Raw genomic sequence first — 19,141 nt, 5'->3', positions numbered from 1 at the left:
TTTTTCAGAAGGCTTAGGAGAAAATATATCGCACTAACTGGGTGCTAAATCTGTTTGAGATGTTAGCGTTAGAGGTTCGTCCAGTGAACTAAATGATCCCATTGATGAACAGCTTGTTGTGCGAAGCTTTGCAGGACAGGATTAGGAATATTTCATTGACTCGATGTTCGGTGAGGGTCAAATTCACTGAACCTACTAAACCTAGTTTTCAAATTTATGTTGCCAAGGAACTGAAGCCTAAGTGCACAACCAGCTGCAACCCGAAGATGATATTGGATTCGCTTTGACACCATTATTCTCTAATTTTGGCAAACTGGAGAGAGATGTTACGGAGAAGGCATGAGATGTATCAAATATTGAGAAATATTGATATTTCTATAGTTGTTCTAATAAACAAATCAATATTTAACTTTCATGTTTTTAGTCCTTCGCGACTCGTTTTGCTCCTGATATGATTAGCGGTCAAAAACAAAATTGAGAAACACTATTGTAAACGAAGGTAGGTGTTTAGATGTGTTCAAAGATGGTTAGAGTGGCCATCTCTTTTCACTTTGTAAAATTCCCTCCGAGTCTTATAGAGGCCGATGTTCCGCTAAAAAATTTTCTGTTTCATTCTAATTCAAGGGGAACACTTTGATTCCATTTTTATGTTTATTATTTCATTCCAACCATGCTTTTCCGCGATAATTTCAGCAAAGCAAACTCTGTGATCTAAGGCCTTGTGTACCGGTACCGATGCGTGGTCCTTCCATTAAATAGAGGGATTTAAATATAGTCTTCTGAATCTAAAACAAATTTCAAAATAGTGGGCGATTTTACTACAATAGTATGCTGATGCAAAATATATAAAACTATACAAAAAAGGCAAATAAAAAATACTGAAACAAGAAAACATACATTAAACATTTACTTATACCTTCTCAATAATATTTACCTATAATACTGTATAAGTAATTTTATATGTAAAACAATATCATCTTGCTCAGCAATTCGTGGGCAGAATTATGATTCCATTTAACTTTTTCCGTTGTTCCTTACTGAAGGTGTAGATGCTAACAATTAGTAGCACCTGAAAGCGTGAGTGTGATTATTTGATAAATGTGTCATTAACGAGAAAGTGTGTAAAAATCTTTTGTTCATGTTCATTAAAAAAGCATAAAAAAATTCAACAAAAGCGTTCAGTTAGAAAAAAACATAAAATTTGCAAAAAATCGATTATCATCGAATAAATATTATGGCTATGCCACATAAAAGTTCATGACAATTATAATGCCAATTTACTGCATTTGTATATAATTGTACATAATTTTAGTTGAAGTAATTCATTTGCATTACAATAAAGCAAGGAAATGCTTTGACTTGCATTGCTAAATTCCACAGCAACGTCTAAACCAAAAATTCTGTATCTTTAGTGTATTCAGCAACAACATCTTCGCTATCAGATTCTTCTAATTCTTCGTGATTGTATCTATTCTCCACGCTTTTGATCTCTGGTGCGCCGCTGACAGGATGATGTATTGACTCTGCGTTGTACATGGCAGAAGTTGCTACGTCGGTGACATCGTAGTGCGTGTTTGTTAATCGATCATATGCAGCCTTGGGTTTGTATTTTGTACGATAAAACCAAACAGCAACACCGAGTACGATTGATACGAAGAACAAACTGACGAGAACAACTGAAAATATATGCAAATGAGATCGAACAAAAATCACGGGTCACTGAGTGCACAACAAAAGACGCCAGTCGTTAAAATTTCACTGCATATATAAAAGAAAATTACTCACTTGTTACCACACTACCAGGATTTCTGTATACTGTCAGCTTTATGTTAATGCTAACAGCTCTTGATATTCCTTCATCGTTGCAACCGGAAGCTTTGCATACGTAGATGCCAGAGTCACTAACCTTCACTTGGGAAATCTGTAATTTTGTGTCGTCTGTGAAACAAGATAATCAAATGAGGGATGAATACAACTCATATATATTGTAACTGAATACACTAAATCGCCAAAACATTTTTTTTACAGAGTTTAGTCGTATTTTTCATGTTTTTCTTTAAGTGGAACGTTTTAAACTTAATATCAATTTTTTTTTCAATTAGTGGGAAATCTTGCTTCAAATTCAATTTATTTTCGTATCGCATTGGACAGGCAGAACTTTTTGTAATAAGTAGGCCATATTTAAAGTTGACCTGCAGAATAATGCAAAAGTTTAGTGTATTCAAACTTGGTATGAACTTTATAAATTTTTTATTTAATGTTTGGGATTCAACTATGTAACGTACTTTTAGATTTAGCCGATGTTGTGGCTGGTTGGTCTGTTCTAGAAATCGTCACAGTTGGATAAGGATAACCTTTTGCTGAACAAGACAGCTCGATGCTCTGCTGCTCTGTCGTCTTAACTTCGTGATCGTGGGATGTGATTTTCACATTGTCACAAAAAAGGGATTCCTCGCTGGGTATCTGTGCCAAACTTATTCCTCTCAGTACATAGGGTGAATGGCATTTAGGAACACTTATTCCATCTCTAAAATACATGAATATATTAAAATATTAGATCATACATTGATTATTTACACCGTCACAGTCAAGAAGGTATTTTAAAAAGCAAGGAGATATCCAAGAAACTAAAACAGTACATTATTCAACTTTTTGTAGATTGGATTGTTTAAATGGCCTCTCTAAAAGCTCTCTAAGAAAACTTTTTCTTGACCAGTACTTCACAGAACTCTATAGTTTAATTTGATTGAAACTTTCTGATTTATTTAAGTTACCAATTAATGGATGAATATTGAAGAAAACAAAAATAATGCCGAAGTCAAAGTTAAGAAAGTGTCAAAGTTTGTAGTTACTCAGATTTTCGCTTGAATTAAATGTAGTGTTTACATATATCAAACGAAAAAGGATCTGCTGCTGATAAAATATTTTGTATAGGAAATATATTTTTTTTCTTTCTAAATTTCATATTTACCTGTCATGCTTTGTAAACCAAGGGTGATTTTTCCCCCAAAGAAAGAATTCTTTCATCCTGCAGTCACATGACCAGGGATTGTCATCCAAATATACAAAATATTCTTTTGCTGTGGTATTAAACGACTCGAGCCAATTCCTAAAATAAAAATAATATATGTAAAAGGTCATACATTCCTTAAATCTTACTAAATTTTCTTTCATTCTAGTATGATGCGTTTATCGGATTAAGAAGCACTGTTCTAGTCTTTAGTATACGATGGTGCTAGCTGCTAGGTAACTCTTCTTCTTTCTAAATACCCCTACGCCGTGTGTCGGTAGATATGCAATGGCATATCTTGAATTCAGTTTTATACTTTACTAACTTTCCGAGCTTTGGTATCACTACGGTTATGAAACACATATTCTTTATATTTTTACACATGAATAATTTTCGACAATTGAGAAAAAAATATATATTTCTCATTTCACCAAATTGCAATATTTAATAATTTAGAAAGAAATCTATTTGAAAACGAAAGGCGGAACGGCATATTCAAACCGATATATTTTTCCAACGTTTTATGTTCGGTATAGAAATTTATTCAAATGCAATTATGAATTTAAAATAATTGAATTTTAATGGATAACAGAAATTGTAAAATGTCGGCAACTTCTTATTCATTGATACTCGCGTATTCTGGTCATTTATTTTTGGACATGCCAGTGGAAATAACGATCGTTTCAATATTATGTTGTTGCTGTTTTTTGACACGTTTTTGAAAAGTCGCTTTTCTCTTTGATTACAGGACCAATTGCTTTGAAATTTTCAGTTGTTAAAGATGGATTTTTTTTCTAGAAGGCTATTACTTTTAATAATTTCAAATATTCATGTGAGCTTTATGGGATTCGTTTTTATTTTGAGCTATGACGTCTTCAGAATTTGCCCCCACGTGGATATTCCGCAAACACATATTGATCACGTGATAATCGAACAGGTTCCGTGGTCGAGCCTCCTGGTAAGTTACCGTTCCGTACCACAGTGAATTTCAGCGTAACGTGTCCATATATTTGAGCATAGCTCTCTTGTTCAAAATTATTTATTTAAGCTATTGTGAGCGAATGTAAGTTATAACAATTACTTTTACTCACTTTTCTGGTATTTCAAGATTATTAGATTCCAAATATAATTCTCTGAGATTGGGCGAATGAATAAAAACGTCTTTTCCGAGAAATTCTAATTTGTTATTATTGATCCTCACCACTTCCAGAGTGGTAAGATGGGTGAAAAGATCGGTTTCAATTCTTCGAAGTTGATTGTTTCCAAGATAAATGTTTTGTAATGACGTCAAACGTTTGAATAAATTGACCGAAAGGTATTCGAGACGGTTGTAAGACAAATCAATATGAGATAACTTCAAATTGTTGTGAAAAGATTCCTCTTCAATTGTTGAAATCTGAAATGAATAAATATATGTTGTCATAGTAACCCATATGTATATATATATATTCGTATTAATAGTTTAACTTTTTTTATAAATTGACATCACCGTTTAAACGCATATTACTTTCGAAAATAATTCATTTTATTTGAAAAATGATAGGAGGTATATCTTTACAAAGTAATTCAAGGTAAAAAAAAGCGATATGAATGTTATTCTCATTCTCGCCAAGATATGTTTTAATTGGCACAAAACAAGAAACCTTACCTTATTTTCTCTTAAAGAGAGATAGCTCATGCTCACAAAATTCGTAAAATAAGTTGATTTGATTATAGTGAAATTATTATGATCAAAATGGTAGTATGTCATACTGAGATCAAAAACTACCGCTTTTGGTAAGCTCCAATACGTTTTTAAACTACATGTTAATGTATTTTGCAAACATGTACAGTTTTCAAATTCCGTTGGACAATCCGCCCCTAATGACGAAGTAATGGCACATGCCACAGCAAAGAGCAATAGTATCCCATTCCAAAGAGTGGAATCCATTTTGAAGTTGGATATAATATCAATTGCCGTTTAATAATTATGATTCAAAATTACATCTATAGAAAAATGATACATTATTAAATAACTCTACCTTAATCAAAGGATATTTTTCCAACAATGACTTATCTATAACTTCACGTGTAATTATAATCATGAAAGCTTGTTTCAGTTTGCCGAGGCCTTCGGTAAATACGTGCTATACATAGTAAGGAATATAGCTCTCGTTGATTGACATATTGGAGATGTAAGCGATCAGCCGAATAAGTTCTTGATTTATTTATTCGCTCCATTCACATATAGGAAACTACGAACAGCAACTGAATAATCGTCTCTTTCATTCCGCGTAAGGTGCATTTCCATTTAAACGCTTCTAAGATGTGTTCTGTTCATGATTTGTCTTTTTATTTTTCAAGTACTGCTAAGTGAATCATAGTTTTATTCAACAACTATACTCTTAATGTATGATAACTATTATTTGTCCATATTTCTGCCTATTGCAAGCTAACACTGTTGAGAAATTCTGCTATATATCTGCAACGCACTTGATCGTTTCGTTTTGTACCATCATTTCGCTTATTCATCCGAGCCGTATAGAATTCCTTAAGTTTTTTATCTAGAATTCTGCTATAAATATATGAGGCACTTCACTGTGCTGTGCTACACAATCCTTTGCATATATTAGTCCAAACAAAATTTGTAAAATTAATAGAAAATATACTATCGAAATGGTGACCGTACATTTGAACCCACGTACATTTGAACCCATGCGTATAACCACGGGTTCAATCTATATGCGGGTGCTAAAACCCATGGGTTAGGGTTAGTATGGGTTTAACTATCCGTGAAACAAAAAAAATTCCATAGGTGCAATAGCATACAGGTGAAATTGTCATGGGTTCAAATGTACGTGGGTTCAAACGTAATGGAACCTATCGAAATACATTCAATAATTTGCGCAATACGTTATTTGTTACTTGTTATTACTCAGATAGCGATAGACAAAGACGGGTAAACATTTAAGATTTTCTTCATGTAGTCTCAAGAATTGTATTAATGTTTAACTTTTCATTTAACAAAGCACTGAAACAGTCCCGGAATGCTATGCTACAGCGTGGTTGAAGTTAATGTCCGACCTCTGTGTAAAGTAGTGAATGGATGGAACTCAATTTGAAAAATTGGACATGAATTATGCTCCCAATGCAGTTAAATTTCAAACTAAAACCGGGAGTAAGGTGAAGCACATTTACAAATACATTATCATATAGACACAATCAATTTATATTCGACCTAAACTCATTCAACCCAATACAGCAAACTCCCACCTCTTTAGTTATATTGATAGAGCAATTCACTTCTAATCGCATGCTTGAAGCTTATTCCTCACATTTTTTTACTAGCGAAGCGATATAACTGCTGACTCCTTTGTTTTTTCGCTCTATCGACGGCAGTTAGACCGTGAAAAGGTAAGACTATTTCCTGTACAAAAGCTTTTGAGAACTACATTAAATAACTTCCGACCAGACATGGACTTCGCTACCTTTTATAATACGTTTTACTGTCAAGCATGGCTGTTCTAGATCGACTAGAGGCAAAGGTATAAAAATATAGCCTGCAGCTACTTGGAATGTCCGTATCGAACCGATGATGCGTAACTTTTACCTGTGGAAAAAACACGTAAATATACTACCCAACAAAAAACACTATGGCATCAAACAGTGGCTTATATATTAATGGAGTGAAATAAATTTGATGACACCTTATAGCATCATGTAGCCACACAAATTGTATTTCAATCGTTTACTGTGGTTTACGACCACACACAAAATTTTTTAGTTGTCGAAGTTTCGCGTTGAAGCTTAGCACTATGTTTGTTGGTTGCGATAATAAACTTGTAGTTAGAATACATATTTTTAGAAAATGCTTTGCAGCTTTGTTTCGAGATAGGTTTAGTACAAACATTTACTGAAGCTAAATATCTCTATGAATTTTGAACGGGATGATATTCAATAACCCTCCGGGAGTAATTAAATAAAAATTCTAAATTTGACGTGATCTGTGAACAGAATTTATGCAGTGGCCAAATCTTGCACCACTTTGTTTTGAAATATTAACGCTAATCAAACTAAATTTCACCACTACCGAAGATTGCAACTCTTAAAACTCCATTGATTTTCTCGATAGTATCGGAAATATATATATATATATATATCGGTGTCTAAGCAATTTCTACGATAAAACAAGTAACTGATATCTGTGTATTGGTGGAGACGGATGATGCATTGTGCAACACAAATGGGGCTTCTGGCAGAAGTTGCATGGTGGGTGAGGTGGGTAGATTCACGAGTCCACAAGTTGATTCCACCAGCGTCGGTCAGAACTGTTAATGTCCACTCGCAAACGATCCTTATCAGAAATATTGGTGAGTGGGGTGGGCGACTGGGTTAAACTAATAAGATTTCACATATTCCGTTCAGACCGTCGCAAATAGATATATACCGGTATATACGATACATGGTATGATGAAATGAATACAGGGGAAGATTGAGGTTGGATTTATTTATTAATAATATTCGAAACGTAAGCTCGGCCGTACATAAGACAAACAAATTCCGACGCAATTGTTCAATTGTTATCAGTTCCATGGTTAGTCCGAATTAGTACCAAAGATTAAAAAAAACATCGTCGCGTTCAGTAAAATCGAGGACATGGTTTCATCTTTTCGTATACAAGAAGAATTATGAAAACGTAATTTCACATAATAGTAATAATAATAAAGATGAGAATAAGATGAAAAAAAATAACAGTAATTGAAGGCATAAAATCCCGAAATAGTTATTGACAGACAGACCAGATTGGCATTTATAAAGTTTGTTTACTATATCGAATACCTTAATGAGTCGTGAATCGTTTGCCATCGCGTAATTCCTAATTATTGTTACTGAGAGTCATCGATAATTATCTTTATTGGCATGTAGGCTACCCCTCATTAATTTCTAAGGTTTTTGTGTATCACCGCTAGTAGGCAGTAGTTTACTGTGTGACTTCGGGTAGGATGTCGAGAGCGTATAACTGCGTAGGGATGGATCATAGACATTTGAAGGGATGCTAAACAGCTTTTTGGAATTGCTTATACTTTGGTTACCGTAACAATGACAGTACACTTGGTTCTGTGTATTACGGTGACCGTACATTTGAACCCACGTACATTTGAATTCATGTGTATATTCACGGGTTTAATCTATATGCGGGTGCTAAAACCCATGGGTTAGGGTTAGTGTGGGTTCAACTATCCGAAAAACAAAAAAAATTCCATAGGTGCAATAGCATACAGGTGCGATTGCCATGGGTTCAAATGTACGTGGGTTCAAATGTAATGGAACCGTGTATTACGTCCAATATTGCCGAATATAGTTGCAATTACATCAATCCGACAATCGCACAACAATTTTGTTGGTGACAATGTTGACTATGTGGAAATCAATCAAAAATAGCAGCTTTTTCGTGGTCTCCGAGAAGAGATGCTCGGGCTGTTACATTAGCATTTGTCCGTGAGTATATACAGCGTATTGATGTCATACTCCACCACGTGAACCTATTGCTTCTTTGAAAATAGATCATAAGTGATCGCCTTTTTTATTCTTTAAAATGAATTTAACTTATTTAAAAAAAATCACATCGTTTAATAGGCCTTGTTCGCTTCGAATAGATGCTTGGGTCATCTTTTCGATCTTAAATGATGTGTCAACAGATCCCATGTTCCTCTCACATTCTTTTATGGATTTTTCAAAATAGTTGTTCCGACAACTGATATATCATTGAAAGAGTACGTGGGCTACCAGTGAGGTGCTAAAGAAGGTTTCATTGTAGATCCAGTACGCATTTCACAATCAGCGCCTGTTGGAACATTCATTCCGAAAGTTTCTAACTTTTAAGTATAGTCAGGTCAACTTGTTGGCTGTTTTCACACTGATCGCACTCATCGCTACGTGCAAGTCGCAAAAAAACATGCTTTTGTATAAGCTGGATATATTCCAAAAGCAACCTCTGTATTCGTCCATAGTGGCAATCAGATGACAAATATATTCCTCGTGCCTCCGGTCATCATCATTATTGTTATGTCTTAAGACTGTTGTGTAATTATTGAATTCCATTGATAAGCGTTGCATAATGATTAGTAATCGATGAAGTTGTTACGTGCGATGCGAAGTGCTCGCTGGGGCGCGGTTGTTAATTTACCGTCCTTCGGTGGGTAGTGATGTTTATTTGTGGCACATGTTTGACTATTGTATGCTATAGGATACCGCTAACATGGCAGTGTTATATGAATAAAGCGTGTCAAATCTGTGTGGTTTTTGATGATGGTGTAGATCAGGGCATTAGCATCGTTTTTTTCATAGTATTTGAAGCCTTTGTTATTAAATTTCACTGAACCACAAACGCATATATTGTGACATGATAGCAATATGTATGTTTCTCCGAGCATCGACTTACTTGTTTCCTACCCAGATCGGCGACGTAAATTGAAATTTACCCGTCGCCCAGAAACAGCTTTCACCTAGGCAAATTTTCAGGCAAGGTAGTAAACATTGACATGTTTTCGTGGTTTTGTTTGGCATTTGTCCATATTTAGTTGCGTTTCCGACGTTTAGATAGGAATCTAATAACTCCATGTTAATCCTCGGTAACGTGTTGTAGTTTATTCGCAGTAATAAACTTTCGAATGAAAGATGAATGAATATCCTGAATCAAATAAAAACGGAAAACAAATTTGTTCTCGGCCTCCTGCGAAAACACTTTAAAAAAAGCTAGCTAATATTTACAACGGTAAAGTAGATAACAAGTTTCCGACATCAAAACCTCCAAGTAAACAGCGTCCTTTTGATTAGCGAATAATCACTCACAACCAGCGTTGCTTTCTATGGAGTGCGTGATGGTTCATTTTTTACAATCTCTCCTAGTTGCGATCTGCTCAAGGGTTTTCTTGTCTTCGAGATAACCAAATCGCCATTCTGCTCACTTTCCAACGTCATAGATTTGGCAGGAACGTAGAAGTGTAATTTCTCGCACTAACAACCGATTAAAAATTTTGTTATTGGACACGAAATGAATCTCTGAATTGTTTTCTTGAAGTTCTGTGGTCGTTGGGGATTCTCTTGTTGTTGTTTGGAAAAAATCTCGTTTCTCCGTAACAAATTTCAAATTTTCCGTCCTTAGAGATGGCTGAAGTCTTTAGCAGAGTTTTACTTTCATTTTCCTTTTTTGGCAATTCCTGCCGAGTCTTATAGAACCGAATGCTTCACTCAAAATTAATCTTTTGTTTCAATTCATGGAAACACTTTTTTGAATTGTGTATATAAATACTTTATTCTGTCCCACGTGTAGGCCTCACGATTGTCCGTTGATTTTTCAAACGAAGTCGGCTCTCAGCTAGACCAGGGGTTCCCAAACTTTTTCAGCTTGCGGCACACTAACAACAAGATTAAAAAGTCGCGGCACAATTATTCCAAATCAGCTTTATTGAATCCCTTATCCGTTAATATTATGCGTTTCGACAGTAAATAAGATTAAAACGAGAATATCGGTCGGAGACCGAAGACTTATCGATCGAAACTGCGGTTTCGATTCATGACCCATATAGTAACACCGCGTGTCCCATCACTAATTAATTAATAACTTGCTAATTATACGACATGATTCATTCAAAATCAATAAGCTTCTGGACCGAGATATGATGAATGCACATGCAAAATTTGGAGCAGATTCAACCACGCCTTCGTGAGATATCGCGTGCATCTAACAGACAGACAGACAGACAAACAGACAAATACCTATCAACATTCTTACCGATCTAAAGATCGATAAGTAACAAGATTTCGTGGGTCAATTGTAAGAAGTCTTCATCGTTTATAGCTTTTAATTTCTGTCAGCGCAGAACATTAATATATGAAAATGTAAATGGTTGTTGTTGTACTATATATATATTGTATTATATTGCATATGTTGTACTGATATACTGACAGAAAAATCGCATGGCGAAATTTGTGGTAAAATTAAGAACTCGAAATATTTCATGTAAAGACATGAAATGTGAAAAAGTAATATCAAAGTGCCTCTTCAATTTCTTAACGGCGAACAGTTTGAAAAAGATTGTCTAGTTAAAGTCTAGCGACTTTGCATTGAGCAAACTTGCATTGTTGGGTTTGGGTCGAAAACGTATAACGCCGAACCCATACAATATGTTCCAAATAAACTGGGTCCCGTTTTTTGGGTCACTCTGTATAGGTATGGTACCGAACTACACCCATTACTGATTGCAGGATTGCAATGTAATAAAGTTCATATTGCAGTGTTGATTATTGTGAAATGATCTCAGGAATTTGCACACATGCCGCAACACATAGTTTGGGAAATCCTGAGCTAGACAGCAAAGGCCTTGTCTGTACCGGTGCTGATGCGCGACATTCATGTCCATATATTTGAGCATTGCTCTTGTATATTGTTGAATAATGCATCGGAAGTTTGGTTTGCATGGTAAAATCTATTTTTCAAAAATGACCAAATGACCGGACCCTGGTGATTTTCAAGTTTTGTAAACTAATCTTTGGTGAAAATAGTTGAATAACACCGATATGAAGTACTTAAGGCACATGCAAATAGCACGCTTGAACATCTTTCTTAATTGCTCACAGACGGAGTGTCCACCACAAGCATTGACATTCACACTCTTGTCTTTTAACTTAGTTGAGTGTACTGAAATGACTCTTTGAATTTGTGCGCGTGCATCGGTTTTAACATATTCTGTTGACAAAACCATCATCAATTCTACGGCCGGAACATGTGCTTCAGTCAAAATATACACAATTTCCACTTTTTTCCATAAACATGCCAACATCCCCACCTTAAGCCATTTACATATAGAAATTTTGCAGCATTGCGAAAAGAATCAATTCTACGGCCAGAACATGTGCTTCAGTCAAAATATATTCAATTTCCACTTTTTTTGATAAACATCCCCACATCCCCACCCGAAGCCATTGACATATAGAAAATTTGCAGCATCGTGAAAAGAATATTATAGCTTTAAGAAGGACTGGCGAGTCGTAAGCCATGAAAACTTTAAATCATCACGAAACAGAACATTATTAATTTCTTCAATTTTATCAAACCAATCGCTATGGCAAGATTAGATCTGGCTGTCTGTAGCAGGGGAAAGTCATATATATATAACAGGCGAAGCCAACTCCCATAGTTGTGTTCGATCCCAATAGTGATGGTGTTTGTTTTGCCAACTAGAATTAGAAATGCCAGAAAAAAGACCTGTACTAATGTATATATAGAGAAGTTAACGTTTAGTGATCTGAATGACTCGGACTTTTCAAGATGCGATAAGTCGTCATTGGTCAATGGGGCAACCTCCACATCATTTACCTGAGATCCCAGAGTGCTCGTAACCACTTTCACTCGCAGCTCTGAGACGATTCTCGATAACCTTCCAGGTGCCTCATCGGCTCCAGCCTAATGCCGTGAATAATGTGTAACACTTAACTCGTGAAAGTAATGCTGTTCATACTGTTCATTTTATTACTGCGGATAAACAAGTGACATATATTTAGGTGACAAATCTACATCAAACTTTTCAGACCCGAACTGCTAGAAAGACCGCCATAACATAGTATTTTCTACTTAATGACGTGAATAAACGTTGCTGGAAATATCTTAGTATTAGTCATGGTATATACAATGTTGTCAAAAAAGGGCAAGACCAGTTGGTTCAACTGATTAATTGAATTATATGCCTGGTGATATATATATATATATATATATATAATCACGTAATGTTAGCAAGTTGTTTCAACATCAATGTCAAATAGCTGAGCTGCTTCGGTGTTATGATTTTGTTCTTCTTCTCCAAACCTAATTTGCTTGTCAAACTGAGGAAAAATTGGAAAGAATTTTGCAAACCTGAAATAGAAAGATATCGACTAGGGAACGAGAAATAAAAATTTCATGGTGACAATGGCGAGTGTTCCAGCATTCCAATTTCTGCCAGTGATGTTTTATTAGGAAGAAAGTTTCGATTTTATCATTCCGGCATCATTATGATATCTCAAACATATTTATATAGATTAAAAACACTCGGGTTGATTACAAATTTATTCATAGTCTGACTCAGAGTAAAATATGCCCATAGATATAGTTGAATTATTGTTCAAGGCTGTCCTTAAAGCAGTACGTATATTGCGAGGATAATATTAATTACCTCCAATTCGTTGAAAATGGCAAGTTATAACTTTCTTTTCCGACTTCAAAATTGTCGTCATCACCTGTTGCATCACCTGAACTTTTTTTCCATGCGATTATGCCACGTTCTTCAAGTGTTCCTGTGTGATAAAATATAATTAGTACATGACTTGCATTGACTTACATAGCGCAATATTTTGCAAACTTGGCCTTGAATTAACTTACTTCGTGTGATAAGAATGTAGTTTCCTATAGTTTAATCAATTAACTATAGGAAAAAAAAAATTATGATGATGAAATTATGTTAACCTGGGACGGTATTATCGAGTAAAGCAGCTGAAAAACCTCCGACAAATGTAGCTGTTTCAAGAAGAACCGCGATCGTTTGGTTAAGAAAGACAGCGCCGGTTTCTATCGATCCAGGATTTGCTTTCATCCACTCTGGAATAACCAATCCCATAAAAAGTGAAAATCCAAGAATGTATTGATTCCTGTTGAAACAAGTTTTTATTAAAATATTATATCTGTTTGCTATTCGACCTATCGTGTTGTAAGAGATTTTTAAATTATTTAAACAATCGTAATACGGTAACTATTAAAATCCATTTCTTGCCATTTAGCATTAATAACAGTTCCATTCAATTTAAAAGTAAAATCTTAGGGGGATCTACGATAGTTCCAATTCAGGCCAACACACTTAGAAAGCGTTGTTAATTTTATATCATTCTGAGGTCACGCTGTATTTTCGTATGTGTCCTGGGTCTTGTCAAACAACAATGACAGTTTGTTTTATTTCTTAGGGACGACAATAAACTGCTTTGATCGTGGTAAATATCTTTTCATAAAGTACACAAACAATAAAATATGATTTCTGTTTGAAGCACTGTTAAAACCTACCAAACCCCACGGCTACAACGAAAATTATGTATGGTTCACATAAGATTTAATTTTTTGATGATAAGTATGTTGTCCACACGAACCAACATATTCGCAACTTCGTCATCGAATTGATTATACATAAATGAATGAAATCGCATTTATATTTTTGAACATTATAATTCTAAATCTTGATGCGTCATAAAACTTTAATTCCTATATTATTCATGCCTATTAGCTGATACGGCTACAGTATGATATCAGAATCAGATTAGATCAATATTATAATTACTGAAGCATCCCGACATTTACCTTGGAGAATTCATATCCACAAATTGCAACATTGAGATCCCGACAGCGCCAATCATACCGAATGTAGCACAAAAAATTCCACCTATAATTGGTGTTGGAATCGTCACAAATATTGCTCCAAACTTACAGAAAACTCCCATTAAGGTTAAAATAATTCCTGTTGCAATCAAAACCTGAAAATGAGAATTGTTCACTATTGGTTGATTAGGACTTTGAAGTATAAATCATGCACATTTTTTCTAAAATTTAAAAACACGAATGAAAATAACATTTACAATAAAAGATACAAATGAACATACTCTGCGACTTGCGACCTTTGTGATTCCTATAGCTGCTATGTTGTTACTGTATGAAGTCGTTCCACTTCCGGACACAAAACCAGCGAAAACACAACCCAAACCTTCCATCATTATTCCTCTAAATATAGGTTACAAGATTGGATGCCTCGATTCGATTGTTATTAGTTTATATAGAAATGATATGACTTCTATATGCATCGGTGTATATATATTATATTGGAATTTTAAACGACAATATTATGTCAGATTGCTACACTCCCTAATATCATTAAAACGATCTCATTCTAAGATATTAATATTCGTATTGTCTTTATTATACATTGGTGCCATGGTATTTGTGTATTTCTCTGACTTTCGGTTCAAACGTTACTTATTATACCAGAAAATTTGATTTGATTTTTGACGTACTCCGGAAATTACCAGACATGTATTCATATATTTTAGAAATGTGAGGAAATTGTGTTTTTTCTGCGTTTTGTACAATGTAATTTTCATTTAAGCAGATGATTCGAAGCTTCTGATTGACGAGATATGACATACGACCGATCTAACTTCCCAAGGGAATGGAAAAGTATTATTCAAGTCTTAAATATTAAGAACTTATTCTTAAATGTCAAATTTTGCTGCGATTTTTGTTTGAAATATAAGCCCTATTTGAATGTCTCTAAAATTTAAAAAACACATATCGATTTAATATTATATATTAGTCATACGTCTATCTCTGTAATATATCTTACATGGCCCACCGGTGTTTAATTTGAAAAACACTTATATAACCTAATGTAAAATATACATTGCAGTGAACGACATGAGGCCCGATCACTGCTGGCCATTCAATTAATGCGTTGCTAAATCTTTCTTTTCTGTTCTATGTTTTTTTTGTACCTTTATCATGTTATTTTAATTTAATTGCATCTGAACAAGTGGTCTAGGTCAGTGGTCGTCAAACTTTTTGAGACGCGACCCCATTTCAAAAATTATGACGTATGATAAGCTAGTGACGCCTAGGTATGGCAAAGAAAAAAATATTTCAAACCACTAAAATCTAATCACAGTAAAATCTCATTCCCAAAAACTCTGTCACACGCTTTAGATTTCGTGTTACAATTTAATTATTGCCGTCACACAATAGCCTTATTATAAAAGATATCACTGTAATTCAGAATACCCAAACTTGCTATGTAGTGCTAGTCAGCTCAGTGTAGAATGCACGCAATAGAATAATGAAAAATATAACAAGAATACAACGCCGGACACTCGGCGATCCCCGAAATATTCAAGGCGACTCAACTTGGGGTCGCGACCCACACTTTGGTTATTACTGGACTCTAGGTTATGCTATACAAAATTTCAAACAGCCACATTTTTAAAATGTAAAATACATTAAAAAATGAACTAATTAATGGAACCTTGTCACGGCATGAGGTGGTGGGGGAGGTGCTCCAACCAGTTTTGCACAAGCGTAGTAATCTCCAATAGATTCTACAATCCCAGCAAATACCGCAACTGACATTCCAACAAATCCTGCCCCGCTGACGATGGGAAGACCCCAATGTCCAGGATACGGAAAATAAAACCTGAAAATAAATAATAGGACTTTCTTACTGATGCATAACCTTCTAACCAAATTTTATATTTGTTTTATACCTGTGTTGTAAAAATTAATGTTGGGATGAAGCAGTAGGGATATTTGAACATATAAACGATTAATAAATATTGTCCGATCATTTTCCGTGTATGAGGTAATTAGTTCAGTTAATCAAAGATTCAAAATTACTGATTTCGTAATATTTCAGGTAGAATTTTTACAAAGCACCAGAAAGCAGTTTTTTAATAAAAGAATCTTCTTCGATCTTCTTTGGCAATATCATAATTTGAATATTCAGACATAAAATTGTAAAATACAAACCATGGGCTATTTTGAACAACATGTGATTTGGTGTCAGTTCTTGCCGCGTATCCCGGAACAGCTGGGTCGTCAGGTAGAACGTTCGTCACTGTGAGTATATGGCAGAGCACATATGCTAGTATGATTGTAACAAGAACCTGTAATTTATATTAATTAAGATTATTTTCGTAATCATAGCTTTCTAACATTCTCTTCTGAAATAAAATTACTTACAGGAAACAGTCCGAAAGGCTTCGTACGTTTTAAATGCCATTTTCTTTTCTTGTCGAACCATGGTATCGGGACTTGAACGTTGTTTAAATATTGCGAGAACAATGTCACTGCGAATATGACACTGAAACATATTCATAACAATTAAGAAAATAATGAATTTACACGTTAAAGATATAGATCTAATTTATTTCATTTTTATAAATGAAATACCTATTTTCTCCTTACAGCAATGGTCTACTATCGCATTGAACATTCAAATATATTCAATTGCAATTTTTGATACTGCTATTTGGTCCATAAAACATGTTAAATGATTCGGGAAAACTTTGTTGTAAACTTATTGTAAAAAAACGAAAATCTCACAACATTGCAATTCCCCAGTGTCCTTCTGCTTCATGGTAGGCTACAGCAAATAAGTCTAAACCAATCAAAGCAATTGCAGGAGCTATTGTCATCGGACCAACAAATCGTACAATAAAGGTTGTAGCTCCCGTGACGCCAATGAGAAATTCTGTTATCGAAGCAACCGATAACGAGCCTTGTATCTGATGAATAAAATATTATTCAGAGTTTTAAATTTCTACAACCCTGACCAACTAAAAAGAGACAAATTACAGATTGTCATAAATTAGACAAACATGAATTTTGTCAGATGAAAATTTCACTGTTCTTTTTATCGGCTTATATACCTCACGCATACGCCTCTGCCACAGCTCCACGCCATCCACTACGTCGCCATTGGTGTCATTGTATAGGAAATGCCCAGTTTCGTTGTTGATGCCAACATTTGTATTTGGGCATTCGTTGTGAGGAAGTGATAGAACGGCTATAACAGGAGCTATCAGAGTAAATGTTGTTCCCTGGACGATTGGAAGTCTTAAATGGAAGTAATAGGGGTTTATAGCATAAGCCTGAGGTGCCCAATCGATGAACAAAATATTACTTTACAAATATTAGAACATGCCGTACTATAATATATCATAGGCTAGAAATTTGACTTCGCGTTTTGTTGTAACATTTTTATAGCGTTTGTCTAACATGGAACGATTAACACCCACCCACCACAAATGCATTTTACAATCATTTTGATATACAGAACTAGCAAGATTACCGAATATTCTCGGTTGAGCATTACCCACTCAACTCGTTACACACTCTGGTTGATGTAAGAGAGCTTTGGTGGATCGCTTGAACCTCCTGTCATTCACGGTTACTCATGGGGGCTCGCATACTATGAATACTAGTTTCTGTTTGTGTATTTTTTTTTCAAATTTCAACAACACCAGTCTATCCATGAGAAGTACCTTGATCCCAAAGTGCATTGCAATATTGTTGATATTCCAGATACAAAATATAATGAGCTTGTAAACATAATCTTAGCCTGATATCCAACATCATCATCAAACATGCACATAGACGGCCCAAACACAATCGGAAGCAAAGCAATCGATGTGGCGCAGAGCAGACAATGCTGTAAATCATGCACAATATTATCGATGATAAATCAGTGTAAATAAAGACAAAAAAAGCAAGAAAATGCAATGTAATGACGATGCAACAAAAAATTTTCCTAAGTTGTACTTGACTAATATAGAATTTCAAAATTTGCTTGTAATTTAAATCCTTCAAATCAAATTAAAGGTATATTTTTGTGCGATATTAATTTTACTTGTTAAGATGGTAATTTGCCAAGATGATAAATCTAACATAAATAATGCCACTCAAATCAGAATTTGCTTGATGGTCGGATATATTTTTATTCTGTATCATTTATTTTTACAGACATACAATATGCAGACAGATTAAACGCATGTAACTTTTACAGTTGTTTACGGTAGGTAACTGATATGTTTTAAAAAAAAAGAGAATTTGAAATAAAATAAAAGAAATATGTAAAGAATTGGCCTTTTGTCACTGTTTAAGTAAACAAACCTGCAATCCTAACCATATGCACATATACCACGACGGGCTATCCTCTAGCCCATACAACAATCGACTTTTCCGAGTTCCTTGTGTAACATTACCGGCTGCTTCTTTTTGCTTGCTATGCTTATTTTCCATATCAAACTTGTGTTATGTCTAGGCTCAAGTTTAGAGTAAGTTTAAAATGTAATCAAATTTGAATCATTACATAATAACTTCATCCAATAAACAATATGGAATCTGTGGAAGTTTGTGAATCAGAATATATATATAGTGATTTAGCATGCTGTCACGTGTGTTTATGTGCATTACTTTTATACGTCAAAGTTGCCCAAGTCATAAATCCACAAGTTTCAGTTTCTTACTATACATAGCTATGAAGATTCATTCCTATCTCTCTTACATTCGGAATCACAAGGATCACTGCA

The 19,141-nt window shown here is 34.7% G+C and overlaps 2 protein-coding genes across 2 annotated transcripts; both read right to left on the bottom strand.

Moving 5' to 3' along the window:
• Nucleotides 1–634: 634 nt before the first annotated feature.
• Nucleotides 635–5,017, bottom strand: LOC120331942 (uncharacterized). The gene is made up of 6 exons (XM_039399126.2): nt 4,659–5,017; nt 4,102–4,406; nt 2,972–3,109; nt 2,286–2,527; nt 1,786–1,938; nt 635–1,676 (listed from the first exon to the last, which is right to left on the bottom strand). The coding sequence occupies exons 1-6, from the start codon at nt 4,938–4,940 to the stop codon at nt 1,387–1,389; spliced, it is 1,410 nt and encodes a 469-aa protein (XP_039255060.2). The 5' UTR covers nt 4,941–5,017; the 3' UTR covers nt 635–1,386.
• Nucleotides 5,018–12,530: 7,513 nt separating this feature from the next.
• On the bottom strand, nt 12,531–18,801 carry LOC120331647 (solute carrier family 23 member 2-like). Its single transcript, XM_039398767.2, has 12 exons — nt 18,723–18,801; nt 18,095–18,261; nt 17,480–17,666; nt 17,154–17,335; nt 16,791–16,911; nt 16,578–16,714; nt 16,078–16,245; nt 14,669–14,786; nt 14,370–14,542; nt 13,491–13,672; nt 13,201–13,321; nt 12,531–12,902 (listed from the first exon to the last, which is right to left on the bottom strand). The coding sequence occupies exons 1-12, from the start codon at nt 18,744–18,746 to the stop codon at nt 12,779–12,781; spliced, it is 1,704 nt and encodes a 567-aa protein (XP_039254701.2). The 5' UTR covers nt 18,747–18,801; the 3' UTR covers nt 12,531–12,778.
• Nucleotides 18,802–19,141: the final 340 nt, after the last annotated feature.

This window comes from Styela clava, chromosome 6, assembly GCF_964204865.1.
Source record: "Styela clava chromosome 6, kaStyClav1.hap1.2, whole genome shotgun sequence".
NCBI classification, from domain to species: Eukaryota; Metazoa; Chordata; class Ascidiacea; order Stolidobranchia; family Styelidae; genus Styela; species Styela clava.
The sequence above is the reverse complement of the archived record's forward strand: the minus strand, read 5'-3'. Positions and strand labels throughout refer to the sequence as shown.